This window comes from Bison bison, unplaced genomic scaffold, assembly GCF_000754665.1.
Source record: "Bison bison bison isolate TAMUID 2011002044 unplaced genomic scaffold, Bison_UMD1.0 scf7180017864035, whole genome shotgun sequence".
Classification (NCBI taxonomy): domain Eukaryota; kingdom Metazoa; phylum Chordata; class Mammalia; order Artiodactyla; family Bovidae; genus Bison; species Bison bison.
In genome coordinates this window covers 8,410,973-8,430,344 of record NW_011494607.1, presented here as the reverse complement: position 1 = coordinate 8,430,344, position 19,372 = coordinate 8,410,973, and the positions used below count along the sequence as shown (strand labels likewise).

At 45.1% G+C, this 19,372-nt stretch overlaps 1 protein-coding gene across 1 annotated transcript in view; it reads left to right on the top strand.

Moving 5' to 3' along the window:
- The window catches only part of GABRR1 (gamma-aminobutyric acid (GABA) A receptor, rho 1), an 18,083-nt gene extending 1,570 nt beyond the window's left edge, over nucleotides 1-16,513 (top strand). The window contains exons 2-8 of the mRNA XM_010834700.1: nucleotides 206-273; nucleotides 1,849-2,072; nucleotides 6,424-6,506; nucleotides 9,075-9,215; nucleotides 11,528-11,680; nucleotides 13,540-13,736; nucleotides 15,751-16,513. Of these exons, the coding sequence (XP_010833002.1) occupies nucleotides 206-273; nucleotides 1,849-2,072; nucleotides 6,424-6,506; nucleotides 9,075-9,215; nucleotides 11,528-11,680; nucleotides 13,540-13,736; nucleotides 15,751-16,044 (1,160 nt within the window). The 3' untranslated portion in view covers nucleotides 16,045-16,513. The remainder of the gene's footprint in view (nucleotides 1-205; nucleotides 274-1,848; nucleotides 2,073-6,423; nucleotides 6,507-9,074; nucleotides 9,216-11,527; nucleotides 11,681-13,539; nucleotides 13,737-15,750) is intronic.
- Nucleotides 16,514-19,372: the final 2,859 nt, after the last annotated feature.

Here is a 19,372-nt window from a genome sequence, read left to right as displayed (position 1 = left end):
TTTTTTTTTTTTTTAACCTTAGCTGGAATATTCTAGGGAGCGAGGACATGATGCCAGCCTTTTATCTCTGGTTTGACTTTAGCCTGGCATGTGGGACACCAAACCTTCAAATCTGAATGTGCTAGGAGAAATCCTTATGCCTGTCTCATTTGTAGTCAAAGTTCAAATAAAAAGAGTAAATGCTCTTGCTATGCCCCGTCCCCAGGGCCAGCCATTCCTGTCGGCGTGGATGTGCAGGTGGAGAGCTTGGACAGCATCTCAGAGGTGGATATGGTAAGCGCTTCTCCGGCCAAGGCTGTGGGCGGGGGGGATCCCCCCGGGCCCTGTGCTGGGCCAGGAACGCCACACATCACAATTCCCCTGGCTCACAAGCCCTGGGTAGTGGGAATTCCCACACTCATGTTACAGGTGGCTCAGCGAGGTCAAGACACTTACTCAAAGCTGCCCCATTGGCAGGAGACAGAGCCGCATGGCAGACATGACTGACCCCACCCCAGTGTCCAGGCTCTTGCCACCAGGATGTGTTCTCTGGGCAAATGCTGTCCAGCATAAACAGCGGGATCCAAGGAGCCAGACACAAGCTGCTCCTGTGGACTCTGTGTCTGGCTGTGAAAATGCAGAAAAAGCTCAAGTTTCCTCTGTTTTTCTTTTTTAAATGGGCTTTGATTAACAAATAGAACATTCTGCAACTCTTTGACTTACACGACTTTTTAGAAACTTGTCTTAGCTGGTGAGAAGCAGATCTGAGACTAGCATTCTGGCACAAGTAGTTTAATGGCAGCCCACTCCAGTATTCTCGTCTAGAAAATTCCATGGACAGAGGAGCCTGATGGGCTCTGGTTAATTGGGTTGCAAAGAGTCAAACGCGACTGAGCACACACACAGACACCAAGGAAATACAAGAAAAGAGTGGGGGGAATTCTCTGATGGTCCAGGGCTTAGGACTCCACACTTTTAACTATTGAGGGCCTGAGTTCAATTCCTGGTCGGGGAATGAAGATCCTGCAAGCTGCATGGCACAGCCTATATGTGTGTGTGTGTGTGTGTGTCACGCCCGCGCGCACGCTAGGTCATTTCAGTCATGTCCAGCTCTGTGTGACCCTATGGACTGCAACCTGTCAGGCTCTTCTGTCCATGGGATTCTCCAGGCAAGAAAGCTGGAGTGGGTTGCCGTGCCCTCCTTCAGGGGATCTTCCTGACCCTAGGAATCGAACCTGCCTCTCCTAGGTTTACCTGTATTGGCAGGCAGGTTCTTTACCACTAGCACCACCTGGGATGGTGGTGTCAAAAAAGATTATCTGTATCTATATAAGAAAAGGGTGGAGAGGTGAGACAGGGAAAAGGAAGGAAGCAAAAACGGTCATGTCATCAGATCAGATCTATGTGAGAATCAGTCCCTCTGGGCTTCTCTGGGAGTCAGCAAAGAGCTCACCTCAGGGTTGTCCCCACTGAGGGGCCAGAGAGCTGGGTTATCCATCCCCCTTACCCATCCCCAGCCCCACTCCCTGGCTGAGGGCTGCTTCCAGAGGCATGAACTCTTAGGCTGGCAGTTGGCCCTGTGTGTGGGCAGGCTGCCCTCAGGCTGGGGTCCCAGCACCGGCAGGAGCAGCCTTCTGCAAGTGGAGGCAAGTGCCCAGGGGTGGGGTGGGATGGGATTCAAGGCCCCCTCTGTACAACCTCCTGCTGAGTCCCCCATGCAGGGTTCCCTCCCTCCTGAAGCAGCAGAGACTAGAAGCAAGGCCTCCTTGGGCTCAGTTCACTCCTCAGCCTGGTGGCGGGGGTGCAGGATGCCCTGCTATCACCTGGCCGTTCAGTGTGTGGGCTCCTCCTCTCTACCCTTGGTCCCAGGACTTCACGATGACCCTCTACCTGAGGCACTACTGGAAGGACGAGAGGCTGTCCTTCCCGAGCACCAACAACCTGAGCATGACATTTGACGGCCGGCTGGTGAAGAAGATCTGGGTCCCCGACATGTTTTTTGTGCACTCCAAGCGCTCCTTCATCCACGACACCACCACAGACAACGTGATGCTCCGGGTCCAGCCCGACGGCAAAGTGCTGTACAGCCTCAGGTGAGCCCTTCCCGACCTCCTTCTGGGCCTCTTCCCCTCAGCGTCCTCTTATCCCCGAAGCTGGGAGGAAGTGCAACTCATTTGTCTACCAAGAGTATCATTGCTCCCACCAGAGCGCTTTTGCTTTTGGCTTTGAACAGTGAACTTCTAACTTTCCAGGGGCTCTGACTTTTCAACATCAGGAAAACTTAACTCTACACATGAGTAAACATTTTAAAGAATTATTTCTCCTTGAAAATACATTCGGGGAAATTTCTCTTACTGATGCTTATGATTTAGGCCCTGTTCAAGTTCAATTTCAATGTTTAATGAAGGTTTTATTTCTCTAGTAGGAGTCAGAAAGGTAGATAATGTAATTCTTCTCAAAGACCTGCCTCCTTTGACCTCTCTGATTCCCATTTTGGAATTTTGCTTTAAAAAAAGTTGTTTACCTCACCTGGTCGGTTTAGGCTTTTTTTTTTTTTAATCCCTTCTCACCAGAGTGTCCTCCTTGAGAGACTATGGGGACCCCGGGCCACTTGAGGATTTTAAATGGTATTTTGAGCATCACTTCAAAAATATAAAGAATAAAATAATTGAGCTCACCTGACTTAGAAATGTTTTTTTTTCTTCTTTTTCTTTATTCCTTCCTTCCTTTCTTTCATTCATTTATTCTGTCTGTACAGTTGATTTATAATATACATTAGTTTCAGATGTATGACATAGTGATTCAATATGTGTATAGACTATACTCCATTAAGTATAAAATATTGGCTATATTCCCTGTGCTGAGCAGTAGCCTTAGAAATGTTTAACTACTCATTAAGCAGTGACCTGGATAACCTTCCCTTAGGCACAGACATCGCAGTGGGGCTTTCCCTGTATGCCCCCTTGAGAAAATCCTGGTGCCCGCCTCCCCCAGGAGGACATGTAAAGATGAGCTGCAGGCCTTTACAGAGCAGCACCTCAGCTACTGGCTGAGATTTACTCCTTCTGTGCTGTGCTGAGAGTGCATTTCAGTTTTACAGACTTTATTTTGGTAAAGCTGAATCCACACACCAGTGTCTAAGAAGGGAATGCCTATACCGATGTAGTGTGTCTTTAGAGTCAGAGATGGGAATGTTGAAGCTGAATTTTTGCCCCAAAAGAATATTTATAGTAATCTTTTATTACTTTATCCTGACTTAGAATCTAAGCAGCTAGGTACCAGACTCAGAGTTTTACTTCTGTTCTTAACATAACATTAATTTTAAGTAATGGCTATGTTTGGGACTTTCTTGGTGGTCCAATGATTAAGACTCTGAGTTTCCAATGCAAGGGGGAATCTATCCCTGATCCCACATGCTGAGCAGCAAAGCCAAAAGAAAAAAAAATTATGTTTAACAAGTGGCTTTTAAACTTCTGATAGTCTAGCAGTCAGGTCTCATGAACTGGTGGAGGTCGAGACTGGCACTATTGGATGTGACACCAGAGGCAGAAGAGAGAAAAGAGGAAGTGGAAAACCTCTGTTTATTCAGCATCAAAGTTGTCAGTGAGCCTCCAGGTGCCTAAAAACCTATAATTTGATTTTTCATTGCAAATGAAATCATGGGTTTTTTTAAGAGAGAAATAAAGAGGTCCAAGTTAGTGAGGGCTATCACTCTGAGATTTATTTGGGGGAAAACATGGAGGAGCTGGGTACTGTCACCTCTGTCGACAGCAGGTTAACACAAACCAGGACTAATACGTTGCCCTCCACCTCATCCATACTCTTTGAGCCATTCAACAGAATGTGTTTATATTAAGATTGGCCGCCAGAGTTGTACAGATAAAAACCCTGTCAGGTCTTGTCTTAAGCTCTGGGTACATAAAGATGAATAACACTGAGCTTAGCATGATTGCAGCCTAGTGGGGGAGACCTGCAGGAACCAAAGGATTAGATGCAGAGAGAGGCACGGACACCAAGGAGGTGTGGGCAGGGAGCGACAGGTAACAGGATGGTGAAGTTTCCTAGGCAGCAAGAGACAATAACAAGTGAAATTCACAAATGAGATGCTCCATCACACTAGGTAGATTGAAAAATCAATTCCATGGTTCTTGAATTCCCAGTCAGTTTCAAGATTTGAGAGTCAATGATTGTTGGGAGGAAGAGATTTTTCTTGGGAGAGAGGTGTGGGCATGCCATTTGCTGGACTGCACAGGACACATGTGTGCTTATGGTTGGGGGACACTGCAGTTAGAGGGTGAGAGAAGAGCTGTCTCACCACTGAGGGGCAGAGCTAGGAGGAGTTTTGGCTCTTACGGGGCCAGTACGCACTCCCAGGCTTGTTGGGAATAGTTCAGCATGTGTGGCATGGAGAGTGGTGAGCCAAGAGATGGAGTGGAAGATGCTGCTGGAGGATGGAGGTACCCAGTAGAGGGAATGAAGGACCTGGGGAAAAAGTCTCAGCTTCAACCACATAGTGGTCCCAGAGAGCTTGAAACCACCTCACCAGAGAACCATCCCTCTCTTATCTCACTTCTACCCATGTAGGAGGTGATTAGAGATGGGCAGACACTGACCACTCAAATGCCAACTCTGTGCCTTAGCTGGGAAGGGGGAGCAGAAGTCTCAATGTGAATGAAGTTTGAAGTGTCGATACCTTGGACCAAAATTCTTTGTTTCTGAACTGAGATATATTTGGTTACTTCTGAGGATTTTGACTGCCTGTTACATGAGAGGGGTAAGCAGGAAAATCTCAGGACCGGCCAAGCTTCCAAGGGAAGATGCTCTAGATGAAATAATTCAAAAGGACTTGAGGGAAACAACAGTGAGCATGGGTGAGATTACACCACATGCTGGGCTTGTTCAATGCGTGAGAAACAAGCAGAAAAGCATCAAGTCAGGGTGCCAAGAACAAGTCTGATAATGTCTGTGATTCTAAAAAACCTGTTCCTGTATCAACTGACAACAGAGAGAAGAGCTATTTAATACTTCCGTTCATAGCAAAACCTACCTGCATTTGACATCTGATGTCCCCAAAGTTTGCCACAAGTGTCTCCAAGCTTAGCCCCTAGTTTCTTTCTTGCTGGTGATGCCATCAGGTATGGTTGTGCTGGTGATGCACCCATAGAAATGGGAGCCCACCCATTAGGTGTCCAAGTCAGAGGCTGGCCTGACCACCCCCCCAAAAATACATCCTGTGTATCAGTATTCCCAGGGGAGATAAGATGATCCAGCTGCTAACAAAACAAGATCCCTCCCTACAACACTCAAATGGAATGAGGAAAATAAGGCAAATATCTGGATAACTGAGTTTCAAAAAAGCTCTTTTCCTTGAAATTTCCATTTAAAAGTGATTTTTTCTTTTTGGCCATGACTTGTCCAGATAATTTTCATAACTTATACATAGCCAATTTTCTGTGGCTGAAGGAAACATAGTATGTTCAAAGCTAATGACTGTTAATCATACCCTGCCATGGAATTCCACACCGGGTGGGAGATCTTCTACGACTAACAATCTGTCTTTGCTTATTCTTTGACGCAAAAGCCAATTTTCCTGTGTAAACTCCGAAGCAAAATCATTAGATGCTAGCAAGTGCTTGCATGTTGATGCATAAGATCTTCCAGTGTTTTTCCATTTTTATGATCTCTATGGAATTATCCACTAAGAACACCTGTGCCCACTAGTAGATGTTATTATCAATATAGAAATATCAACATTGTAAAAAAAAAAATAGAATGCCTAATTTGGCAACTGGCATAAATACTTCATGAATATTATTGTAAAAACATTGTACACAAATAGTGAATGTCAGTAAAATCAAGAAAAGAAGAATTTGAATGAATCTGAAACAGGAGAGCAATATACTCTTACGATTTCTTTTAAGAAGCCATAGGAGTTGTGGTTTCACATTGTTTTATTTTTTATTTATTTTTAATTTCAGAAGTGGTTCTTTAAAAAAAAACATTTATTGAATTTGTTACATTACTGCTTCTGTTTTATGTTTTGGTTTTCTGGCCACAAGGCATGTGGGATCTTCGCTCCCTGACCAGAGATTGAACCTGCACCCCCTCCCCTGGAAGGCGAAATCTTAATCATTGGACCACAAAAGAAGTCCCCACATTGTTTTATCGATGGAGACCATTGCTCTAAAATGCTTGCATGCGATGGGGGTTAGTGGAGTCATTGTTGGCCGCATGGTGAGCCTGGGGTTAAACATAAACACCCAAGAGTTCTCCATTGTGGAAATCACACATAAGCTACTTGGTTCTCTAGGTCCTGGCACACTGCTTATGAACTACAAGATTCTTCTATATTGGGAGGAAGCAGAGGCCTTTTCTTTTTGTTTTATCATTTTGCGCTTATATTTTGCAGCCTCTGCACATTGGATTTTATCTGTTTGTTTCTAGGGTTACAGTGACCGCCATGTGCAACATGGACTTCAGCCGGTTTCCCCTGGACACACAAACGTGCTCGCTTGAAATTGAGAGCTGTGAGTAAGCCTATGCTCAGACAGCCCCCGCAGACCTTAAGTTACCCTAGAGCCTCTGACTCTCAGGAGTAGGAGCAGAATATCTTGTTTCTCTTTTTTTTTTTACATGAAATTTAATATCTTAATAAATTTTAATTAATTTATTTATTTTTAATTGGAGGATAATTGCTTTACAATATCGTGTTGGTTTATGCCATATATCAACATGAATTAGCCATAGGTATATGTGTGTTCCCTCCCTCTTGAACCTTCCTCCCACCTCCCACCCCATCCCACCACCCCTCTAGATCATCACAGGTGACCATGATTTTGAGATGACTTTTCAGATAGAAGCAACGTCTCAGGTAAGTTTGAAAATCAGGAACAAATTTGGCACTGAAAACCTTCTATTCCCATAATTGACCCTTTTAATACTCATGGCAGTGGTTATAAACTCGGTCCTGTGGAAACTGAAGGTTTCCCAGTTCCCCAGGGCAAGTGCCTGGGTAAGGGGAGCTGAGGGCTCAGCAAACGTGGGTCTCCTTCCAAGCCCCCAGCATGGCATTCATCACACAGTCCACCAGAGAGCTCCTGTGGATCTCTTTTATTGCTCTTCTGAGTAAGGTTTCCACTGAAGAATTTCCTGGTGAAAACAAGTTGGGCAGCAACTGCCCCAGGGCACAGCCACTGTGAGTGCAGGTGGTGGCTGAGACACTCAGGCATAACCTAGGGGCCTTGGGAAACTTACACACATGCAGAAACCCTGGAAAATTAAATAGCCATAGGAGGACCAAGGCTGCGGCCGTGTCCAGGACTGCCATCCCTAGCTCTCTATGCACCTGCCCCATGCTCCAATCTCTGCCAAAACGTTTCCTCTGACTGTCACAGTCTGGTCCACCCCCCACCATGACTCCTTCTACACTCGTCTCAAACCAGCACACACCCACTGACACGTCCCAGCCCATGTCAGAGTCTCAGTGAGGACTTTCGTTGACCTGGGGCATCTTGGTAAGCCTGCCAGGGCCGTGGTGGTGGATCAGGAGTCTCCTGGCTCCAATCACCCAGGGCTGAGGAGCGCAGGGACATGGACTCCACACATAGGAGGGACAGCTCTGTGGGCCGCTCAACGTGGGGTCAGGGAGAATAAATCCCAGGACCAAGGGAGTGACTGCCTCGTGCACCGTAGCTTTCGGCCTGCTCTGTCCTTTAATCCTCCCAAGCTCCCTGTGAGAAGGTTACTGTTATCTCCTTTATGGAGCTTAACAGCGAGGGACTAATCGTTGGCTCCAGAATTTTGCTTTCCCTATGATACCCAGACAGTGGTACCTGTCAGGCTTTCACCAGAGAAGCAGAAACATAGGACGGGGGTCCCCAGCCTTCAGGATCTAACGCCTAATGATCTGAGGTGGAGCTGATGGAACAATAATCGAAATAAAGTGCACAATAAATGAAATGTGCTTTAAACTATGCCCCCTACCCTGGTCCAGGGAGAAAACCGTCTTCCACAAAACTGGCCCCTGGTGCCAAAAATGTTGGGGACTGCTGCCATAGGACATACACAGGGAGCGGGCTAGTGCAGAGGACGGGCTTATGTGACTGTGGCCTGGTGGGCAGGAGCCCACCCTGCTGTCCACATGTGGAATTTTATCTTCCTCCAGGAAACCTCAGGTCCGCTCTTAAGGCCTTTCAACTGATGGGATCAGACCCACCCAGGTTATCCTGGGTCATCTTTATTTCAAGTGAGCTAGGTGTAGATAACACAGCAACAAGCATCTCCCCAGCAGCACCCAGATTAGTGCCAGATTGAATCACTGGGTACTTACTATAGCCTGGCCAAGTCGACACGTTAAGGTTAAAGGTAGAATAAAAGAGGAATAAAACAGACCCTCGGGGAGCCCCAGAAAGAACTGTTGACACAGGAGCAGCCCCTTCAGGTTTTACTCCTAGTTCTGCTCAAACAGCAGGTAGGTCTGCTGGGTTGGGGTAAGCAGTGTGCTCACCTACAATAAGTGGGGTGGGGAAGTATGGGACTGGAGGGAGGGATCCTCAGGGAAATCCCCTTGATTCTACCCTGCGCAGAGCAATGAGAGGCCTGCACAGAAAGACCTTGTTTGGCTGCAAATCTCCTTGTGGGTCTTTTCTTGCTAGAATTCAGCCCCTATTACCTGAGAGTGTGTAAAGGTATTTGCCATCAATGATGCATCATCACCCTTTGAAAGAAGAAAGGGCTAGATTACCTGTGGTTAAGAAAGTTGAACTATATGCAATGTTGCCACTATTTAACCTGCAAAAAAAAAAAAATTTTTTTTAAGAGCAAATTGTAGTTTCTAGTCTACAAAAATAGCAATTTCATCTGCTTTTAGGCTGACTTGAAGGGTGAACACTTTTGCAGTCAGGATGAGTATTTAGGCCTGAGAGCTTTGCCCTAATGATTCTGGAAGACTGAGGAGAATTAGATTTGTCTTTTTGGATTTTGTTTTGCTTTGTTGGACTGCAGTTTGTTTATTCAGCTGATCTTGTTACAACCCCCACAGAGCCTCATAGACAGGCTCATCTTTCCTGGCGTCTGATGCCATCTTGTCTTTTCAGATGCCTACACGGAAGATGACCTCATGCTCTACTGGAAGAAAGGCAATGACTCCTTAAAGACAGATGAGCGGATCTCCCTCTCCCAGTTCCTCATCCAGGAATTCCACACCACCACGAAGCTGGCCTTCTACAGCAGCACAGGTGAAGGCGAGGGGGCTACTTGGATCTCAGGAGGCGTGTGGATTGGTTATCAAGTGAGCAGAGCCTGTGCCTCTAGGATTTGAAACCAAAGATGAGATTTCCAGATCGGGTCTAGAGGGTGGTGAGCACGGGGTGAGGGAGGTTTTTTGATACCACCACAGCATCAGAAGTGATAATCTAGAAAATCTTAATAAAAACTACAACATAAGCCCTCTGTGTAGGTCTATTTGAGACAATTGCATTGACAGTTTAACAGCAGAAATTTCACCCTGATATGACTCCCAGAGACCCCTGTCCAATAGGCAAAAATAGTCCAATTTCAGGTTTATTATTTTCCGTTCATGTTCTCTTGACTTTAGCACCTTTGAGTGCTTCTCTCTTAACCAATCCCCTGCTGCCATACTGTTTGCACAGCTCCTCTCATGACCCTCTTGTGAGCCACAGTGCAGGAACTACACACCCCACGGGCAGTGTCGTTGTTGTTTTTTGAACCAAGTCTGGGCAAGCTTGCCACCGCTGCCCCCCGCCTCCACCACCACATTGCCTGTGGACAGGCGCTGTGGCCTTCCTCCTGGCAGCTGAGGTTACAGCTGAGCTTCACTCTCTCCAACCCTTGCAACTAATTGCCTTTCAAGATGACTTTGCTCTTATCTTTCCGCAATTTCTGTTGCCAAAACACTGCATGGTTGACTACACTCTTTGATCTGTAACAGAAGGCATTGTTCATTTCCAACATATGGTGATACCACGTCTCTTATTTTTTGCATACCTCACCCACCAGTCTTGGTCCTTCAGGGAACCCTCATTCCTTTGACTCTTAGCATTTTGACATTCCCTCTTGTCTGAGTGTGCTTAGGCTGCTATAAAAAACTACCATAATTCTGTGTGTGTGTGTGTGTGCTCAGTTGTGTCTGAGTCTTTGCAACCCCATAAACTTGTAGCCTACCAGGCTCCTCTGTCCATGGGATCAAGAATACTAGAGTGGATCACCATTTCCTCCTCCAGGGGATCTTGCCAATGCAGGTAGCGAACCGGCGTCTTCTGCATCTCCTACATTGGCAGGCAAATTCTTTACCACTGAGCCACCAGGAAGCCACAGACTGGGTGGCTTCTAAACAACAGGAACTTGTTTTGCACAGTTCTGGAGGCTGGGAAGTCAAGATCAAGGAAACTCACCCTACTTACAACCCCCACAGAGCCTCACAGACAGGCTCGTCTTTCCTGGAGTCTAAAATATTCAGTGTCTGATGAAAGCCTGCTTCCTAGGACTCACTGTGTCCTCACATGAAAGAAGGTGCAAGAGAACTTTCTGAGGCCTATTGTGTAAGGGCACCAATCCCACTCACAATGAAATCACCTTCCAAAGGCCCCACCTGCAAATACCATCACTTAGAGGATTAGGTTTCAACCCATGAATTTGAGAAGGACATATTCAATCTCTAGCACCTCCACAATCACTTTCTGGAGCTGTTATAAATATAACTGTTGCACTAAAATTGTCCTGGGATGCCAGTTTTCCAGTTAATGCTGCCAAGTCCCCATTTTATTTTCAGTTCTTGTCATGTCAAGTTTATCCTGCCTTTTCCTCTCCTTCTACCATTCTCTGTTCCCTTCAATTCCTCCATACAAGTTTTCCTTGTAAAGAGCACCAGGGTGAAGCTAAAGCATAGCCTAAATGCACTGTTGTAGTGAGCAAGGTATTTTTACTTTAAACATATTTTTCCCCCATAAAGAAATCCAGAGGGAGTTGTTAAATCCACACATCTCAAGCTTTAACATATGTAGGAATCATGTGGAGAGGAGTGTTAAAAGAAGTTTCTTTTTATTTTTTTTGACCACAGTGCGGGGCTTGTGGGATCTTATTTCCCTGACCAGGGGTTGAACCTGGGCCACCACAGTGAAAGCACCAAGTTCTAACCACTGGACAATCAGGAAATTCCCAAAAGGAAGTTATGATTCAGTAGATCTAGGGCGGGGTCTGAGAATCTGCGCTTCTAACAAGCACCCAAGTGATGGTGATGCTGCTGGGCCATGTGCCATATTTGAGTAACAAAAGTCTTACATGGCCTTCCTGAGGGGTTCCCTTTGTGTATAGGATGGGGGCCAAAGATTCCTTGAAATGTACTAACCCGTATGATGTGGGTTATCATATAATTATTCTGTTCCATGGTTTTTCTGTCTTCCATTTTATAAAGGTAGGGTAAGTTTACAGGCAAGCGTCTAAGGCATTTATGATTCTCTGAATCAAATCAGTCCTATGGGGAAGCTGAGTGGCTATGGTGTGTATTCTTTCTTCTTCCTGTGTCCCGCAGGCTGGTACAACCGTCTGTACATCAACTTCACGTTGCGTCGCCACATCTTCTTCTTCTTGCTCCAAACCTACTTTCCCGCCACCCTGATGGTCATGCTGTCCTGGGTGTCCTTCTGGATCGACCGCAGAGCCGTGCCCGCCAGAGTCCCTTTAGGTAAGCAACATCTCAAGTGCACGTTCCAGACATCTGAAAATACAAGGAATTCCTTCCAGATTAAAAACCCTTCTTTCCAAATGGGTCCTGCATCCCGGTGGGCATTATAACTCAGAAAAACATCAAGTTATTCATTCACAGGTATAATGCCACTATTAAGAATCTGTGCAGCAAAGCTGTTTATAGGTCCTCCTGGGAGTCCACACAAACAGTTCATCTTTAATCTTATTAGAGCTGAGTCCTGGAGTGGGTTGTCCTGGTCTGCGGTGCTTTCTCTGCTCACCTGGATAAGAAAGTCACAGTCTGTAACAGGGCTTTTCAAAAGGTGGCCCAAGGGATCTTTGTGATAGATTCTGTGGGGGAAATTGTTTAAAATGAAGAATCCTGGGGTCTATCTACATGTATAGGATCAGAATCTCTGAGAGAGTTCCAGGAATTTGCATTTTGAACAAGCTCCCCCAGTAAACCTTTTTTTTTTTTCCCTTCGATGTGGATCATTTTTAAAGTCTTTATTTAGTTTGTTATAACACTGCTTCTGTTTTATGTTTTGGTTTTTTTGGCTGAGAGGCATGTGGGATCCTAGTTCCTTGACCAGAACTCGAACCTACACCCCTGCATTGGAAGGTGAAGTCTCAACCACTGGACTTCCAGAGAAGTCCCTCCCCTAGTAATTCTTATACATACTCAAGTCTGAGAATCCCTACTGTACTATCAATGGCTGTTTGCCATCCACTCTCTTCCCTGATTTAAATATTGCACCCATTCCACACTCACCACCATGGCTCAGAGGTCCTGGGGCTTCAAGGGAGAGAATGACTCACCAGGTTTTAGTGAAACTGGATTGGTGCTGGCTCTTAAGATGACCCCAATCCGCTGTGATTTGGTGTTTGCCAAGCAAATGTTCTGAGCTTAATTTGAAATCTCAGGGACATTCCCACTGACAGATGCCCTGGCCTTTAACGGTTGTTCTGTAGCTTGAACAGTTACTGTGCTGAATAAATAAATATTCTAGTTTCAGAATCTGTCTCCCATAAATGAGGTTAACATCATTCTTGGTAAAATTGACAGGGTCCTTAAGTCAACATTGCAGTGTGGGCAGCCAGGTCCAGGACCCAGCAGGCCCTGGCAGCTGACAACACAGGCCAAGGACTACAGGATTCTACCCCAGCAACAAGGACACATAGATTAAAATGCAACTTGTGTACTTTCCCCCCCTCTTTTGGAGAAGGAGTTCCAAGAAACATACATACCTGCTCGTATATACAGTCTTCTTCTTATTTTGTTTATAAATATTTATTTTATGAATAAAGTTAATTAATTTATTTTTTGACTATTTTGCAAGGCTTGTGAAATCTCAATTTCCCCACCAGGGATTGAATCCTAACCACTAGACTACCAGGGAACTCCTCTGCAATCTTTGTTTTAAGCAACTGAATGTAAAGAATTGTCTTACTGCTAACCTGTCAGGGGCTCTCTGCAGAAAAACAAAGTGATAAAGGTGCCAGGATGAAGACACAAGGAGGGGGGACTCCCTGGCAGTCCGGCGCTTAAGACGCCATACTTTGACTGCACTAAGACTCCATGCTTTCACTGCAGGGCGCTCAGGTTCAATCCCTAGTCTGGGAACTAAGATATGACACTGAGCAGAGCAAAAGAAAAAAAAAGATTCAGGGATACAGCTGGGAGCAGAGGAATAGGAGAAACTTTATAAAAGCTAAAACTGGAAACTTGAGCAGCTGGAGGGCCAGGGAGGGAGACGTTCTAGGCCAGAGGAGCAGCTGGGAGAAAGAAGAGGCACGGAGACATCCAGTGGGTTTGGTGGAAGACAAACCCCTGCTCCTTTCTCTCTGTGTCTGCAGGGATCACCACGGTGCTGACCATGTCCACCATCATCACGGGCGTGAACGCCTCCATGCCCCGCGTGTCCTACATCAAGGCCGTGGACATCTACCTCTGGGTCAGCTTCGTGTTCGTGTTCCTCTCGGTGCTGGAATACGCGGCCGTCAACTACCTGACCACCGTGCAGGAGCGGAAGGAGCGGAAGCCACAGGAGAAGGTGACTTTACCATGAGCAGGAGTGTCTGCAAGGGTAGGATCTGGTCTAGCAATGGACCTTGGGCAGGTCCGACTTCCTCTGTAAAATAGGGTAATGGCACTCCCTCCTCCACTATTTCACCAGTTAACTGTGAAGAGCAAACAAGAGAATAAGTTAAATGGTGTGAAATTTACTCTGAGCTACCTCTTTTACTCATTCAAACATTTATTTAGCACCTACCATAAACTAGCTTCGGAGAAGGCATTGGCAACCCACTCCAGTACTCTTGACTGGAAACTCCCATGGACGGAGGATCCTGGAAGGCTGCAGTCCATGGGGTCCCGTAAAGTCGGACACGACTGAGTGACTTCACTTTCACTTTTCACTTTCATGCGTTGGAGAAGGAGGCGGCAACCCACTCCAGTGTTCTTACCTGGAGAATCCCAGGGACCGAGGAGCCTGGTAGGCTGCTGTCTATGGGGTCGCACAGAGTGGGACATGACTGAAGCGACTTAGCAGCAGCAGCAGCAGCATAAACTAGCTTCCTGGAAATGGCAACCAACTCTAGTATTCTTGCCTGGAAAATTCCATGGACAGAGGAGCCTAGTGGGCTGCTGTCCATGGGATCTCAAAGAGTCAGGCAGGACTGAACAACTGAGCACCCACACATAGACCAGGATCTGCTAAGTCAAGTTAACTAAGGCCAGGTTGCTTCAATCTTGGTGGTGTTCCTAGTTCAGTGATAAAAGTAAATGGCAATTCAACATGGTGGGACAAATGATTTAGAGGAATCATAAAAGAAGCTTCCAGAAATGTCTCTTTCCAAGACAATCTTTTTAATAGTTGCATAATAAAGAATGTCTTGGATGTAGTATAACATGATTTATTCCCCTATTGATGGGCAGTGTTTTTTTTCCATTTTTTGCCATTATAATAAATGCTGCAATAAACATTATATATATGTATTATACATAGATAGATGGATAGATATGTCTGTCTCTTGAAAGCTTATATATATATAAGCTTCCAAGGAAGCACATCCTCCATTCTAGGAAAATTTCCTTCATATGTGAGCTCATACAACTCCCATCACTTCCCAGATCACCTTCCCTCCCACCTGGTTTCCCCTTCATTCTCCTGTCTGCAGTTCAATGATTATCTCCTCCAGAAAACTCAGGTTCTGTAGAGGAAACTATCCCCACAATGCCACACCTTTCAAATTCCCATCCCATATCTCTCTCTTTCTCTCTCTCCCCCTCTCATACACACACACACACATACACACATAATAACTGCAAACATTTCTGCTACTGCTGCTGCTAAGTCATGTCAGTCGTGTCCGACTTGCGCGACCCCATAGACGGCAGCCCACCAGGCTCCACCATCCCTGGGACTCTCCAGGCAAGAATACCGGAGTGGGTTGCCGCTTCCTTCTCCAATGCATGAAAGCGAAAAATGAAAGTGAAGTCGCTCAGTCGTGTCCGACTCTCTGCGACCCCCGTGGACTGTAGCCTACCAGGCTCCTCCATCCATGGGATTTCCCAGGCAAGAGTACTGGAGTGGGGTGACATTCAGGGGTCACATCAGAGAACATGGCAATGATCTGATCGTGACCCTTCTTGTGGGCCTCCGATATGACTTGGTGTTTCCTAACAGTTGATGGGTTATCTGCTCTTTCATTGATAAAATGTTTACAGTGCCACCATCATTATTTCCACAACCCCTTAAAAGAAAAACTTCCCTGTAGCTCAAATGATAAAGAATCTGCTTGCAGTGCAGGAGAGTAGGGTTTGATCCCTGGGTCAGAAAGATCCTCTGGAGAAGGGAATGGCAATCCACTCCAGTATTCTTATCTGCAGAATCCCATGGACAGAGGGGCCTGGTGGGCTACAGTCCAGGGGGGGTCACAAAGAGTGGGACACGACTGAGCAACTAACACACACACCTTGAAAGAAAGTAGGAAAAGGCGATCCCCTCCTCTGTGCAACTTTGCTGGCTGAGCTCGAATTCCAGCGTGCGTTTGCTGTGTCCACAGCTTCCCTGCACCTGCGGGTTGCCTCAGCCACGCGCGGTCCTCCTGGACGGCAGCTACAGTGACGGGGAGGTGAATGACCTGGGCAACTATACCCCTGAGAACGGAGACAAGCCCGACAGGATGATGGTGCAGCTGACGCTGGCCTCGGAGAGGAGCTCCCCGAAGAGGAAAAGCCAGAGGAGCAGCTATGTGAGCATGAGGATTGACACCCACGCCATCGATAAATACTCAAGGATCATTTTTCCAGCTGCATACATCTTATTCAATTTAATATACTGGTCGATTTTCTCATAAATGCCTGTAATTCTATACATTTCACATTCTTCTGTATGTACTACAGAAATAATTGAATGATGAGACATACTTTAAGGTTATGATGAAAAGAAAGTTCCCAGTACCCACCCTTTTCCAGCTTTCCAAAACTACACTGACAAGGCACTTACTGGTTTAATTTACACGTATTAACCGCTTATTGTATACACAGCATTATATTTGGTACTGCAGGTATAGAGATACCCATAGCAACTGATGATAGTTGTTACTGGGATCTCTTAGAAAAGCACACTGCTTTTCTAAGAGAAAAGGCACACTGGGATGGGGTAGGCACATGTAGTTCAACCTCTTTTAGACTCTAGATACTTATTCATACGAACCATATCCTTTATGTGAGCGTCACTCTAGTCTCTGGACCAGGTGGATCTGGGAAGCACCTGAAGTTCTTTCGTTGCTGTTGTTTAGTCATTAAGTCGTGTCCGACTCTTTGCGATCCTATGGACCGTGTAGCCCAGCAGGCTCCTCTGTCCATGGGATTTACCAGGCAAAAATACTGGAAAGAGTTGCTGTTTCCGTCTCCAGGGGATCTTCCTGACCCAGGTATCAAACCCACATCTCCTGTATTGGCAGGCGGATTCTTTACTGCTGAGCCACTCATTTACATGCACCTAAATCCCCACTTTGACCAAAACTTATGCTTCAGTCTGTAGCCTCTTACCTATTTTATATGCATTTCTTTGTGTTGGTTTCATTACAAGGCAATAATAATATTCCTACTTTATTTACATCTTGTGGTTCCTAAGGATTCACCTCTTCACAACAAAAGCTCTTTAGAGTGGTACAGTGGTTTCTGATTTTGGTAGGTATTTCCCTGGTAGGGAAACTTTGAAGAAGAAACTATTTGCAGGCATTTTGTCAGTTTTGTCATAGAGGTAACTAGCCTAGAAAATCTGTGTGTGAGTATTCCCTGTTTGGAGAAGGCAATGGCACCCCACTCCAGTACTCTTGCCTGGAAAATCCCATGGACGGGGGAGACTGGTGGACTGCTCTCTCTGGGATCGCACAGAGTTGGACACGATTGAAGTGACTTAGCAGCAGCAGCAGCAGCATTGCCTATTTAATAATCACTGCTTCATGAATCTCTACCTTGCAGCATGTCCAAATTCAAAGTGAAGTTAGTAATGTGATATCTTCACTGATGAGCCTGGGATTAGACTGACTTTTTCTGCATAACCATGACAAGGAAATGCATCATTTGGGACTACCTATAACTTGTTAGGATGAGAAATACGTGGTTACTGAATGTAGAAGAGAATGCCAAAATGAAAAAGAAATGGTTACACATCACTGGACATCTCCATTTATACTCAGTGAATACCAGCATCTTCTGTGAACCAGAAAATAATGGCCACTGATATCAGGGCAGGGGATAAAGGAGAGGGTTCTAATTTGGTGTATTATTTAAACAACATATAGCTATTCATACTATATAGCCACAGGATCAACTCCCATCAAATTTATGCACAAAGCATTTGTTTGAAATTCAAATAAACTCTATACCTTATTTTGTCATTTTCACTCCAAAGCTAATTTGATCCCTATATCACGTTATTTCTTCATGAGGGCTATACTTTGGTCTTTAAAAAAAAAAAAAAAACAACCAAAATTTCAGAAAGTCTAATTACAGGGCAATCTCCCATTTTCTTGAAATAAAAAAAAGTTTTGTTTTTTTTTAATAGCAACTAGTAGAAAAATGTAAAGCAATATAGATGAAATAGTTAAATGTAAACTTTTAATACTAAAAATATTTTTAGAACATTACCTTTTTCATGCTTATTTTAGGAAACAATTCCAATCAAATTTCACAAACATCTTCGCCACTTGCTTCTTCCTCGGAGCAGGACCACTTTGAACTATCTGGGAAGGTTTCCAGGACACATAATGTGCACTTCCATCCACAGCGTTTGGGGAGCTTTGCCATTTGAACCAGCATATAGGATGCTGTATTGTATTAGTCTGCTCAGGCTGCCAGAGTGGAGTACCATAAACTGGGCAGCTTAAACAATAGAGATTCATTTTCTTTCAGTTCTGGAGGCTGGAAGTCCAAGGTCAAGGGGTTGGCAGGTTTGTTTTCTCCTGAGGCCTGTCTCCTGGGCTGGCAGATGCCGCCTCCTTGCTGCCCTCGTCTGGCCTCTTTGTCTGAGCACATGCGTCTTTGGTGTCTCTTCTTTTACGTGACACAAGTCATATTGGATTTCAGCCCTGCCCTTGCGATCTCATTTAACCTTAATTACCTCTTCGAAGGCCCTATCTTCAAAGAAATCACAGGGGTGAGAACTTCAAAATACAAATTTTGGGAAGACACAATTAGGGAATTATTCAGCTTCATAACAGTATAGATAGTGCATCTGAGGGCAGGAGGAGACAGGGGCGACAGGATGAGATGGTTGGATGGCATCACTGACTCAGTGGACATGAGTTTGAGCAAACTCCAGGAGATAGTGAAGGACAGGGAAGTCTGGCATGCTGCAGTCCATGGGGGCACAAAGAGTCGGACACAACTGAGCAGCTGAACAACAACAGTGCATATTATAAGTATTTACTCTTGATCTTTACAACATAATCACATACAGTATTGTTTTTTAGAGTGATCTTTAAAAGGCTTGTTCACATTGATATCTATACTAGTGGTATGAAGAATAAGTTATTGAATTCATGCTCAATGTCTTTGCTACCTTTTCTAGCAATTCTCAGGTGACCTCTACAAAGCATCTAACAGCATTGATTGAGGTGGCAGTACTTTGCTTTCAAAGCTATGTCACTGAGACAGAACTCTGTAATTTGACTTCATAAAAACCCAAATACAAAGCAACTCTCTTTTCTGATAATTTTGGAGAAAACCGCCCTTTATACGTGGACATCTATAGTACTTAATAAACTTGTTGGCTTGACTGGAGAGTAGAGAGATTTGGTTAATAATATTGTCTAGTTAACAGGCAGGTATGAGGACTTCCCCGCCGGTCCAGTGGTTAAGACTGCGTCTCACTGCAGGGGCATGGATTCAATCCCTGGTGAGGAGACTAAGATCCTGCATGCCATGCAGTACAGCTCAAGAAAAAAAAAAGGCAGGTATCACCTGAATACTGAACAAATAAATTGGCACTCACAATACATAAACATTAATATGAGGAAAAAATTTTTAATAGTTGCACTTTTCTATTTATTCATTTTTAATAGTGGCACTTTCTGTATCCATTCATTCATTCAGCAAGTAATTCTAAGCACCTAGTATGTAGCATGCAACGTTCAAGAGCAGTGCTCCTCAAACCGTCTGTGGTGAAGGACCAGT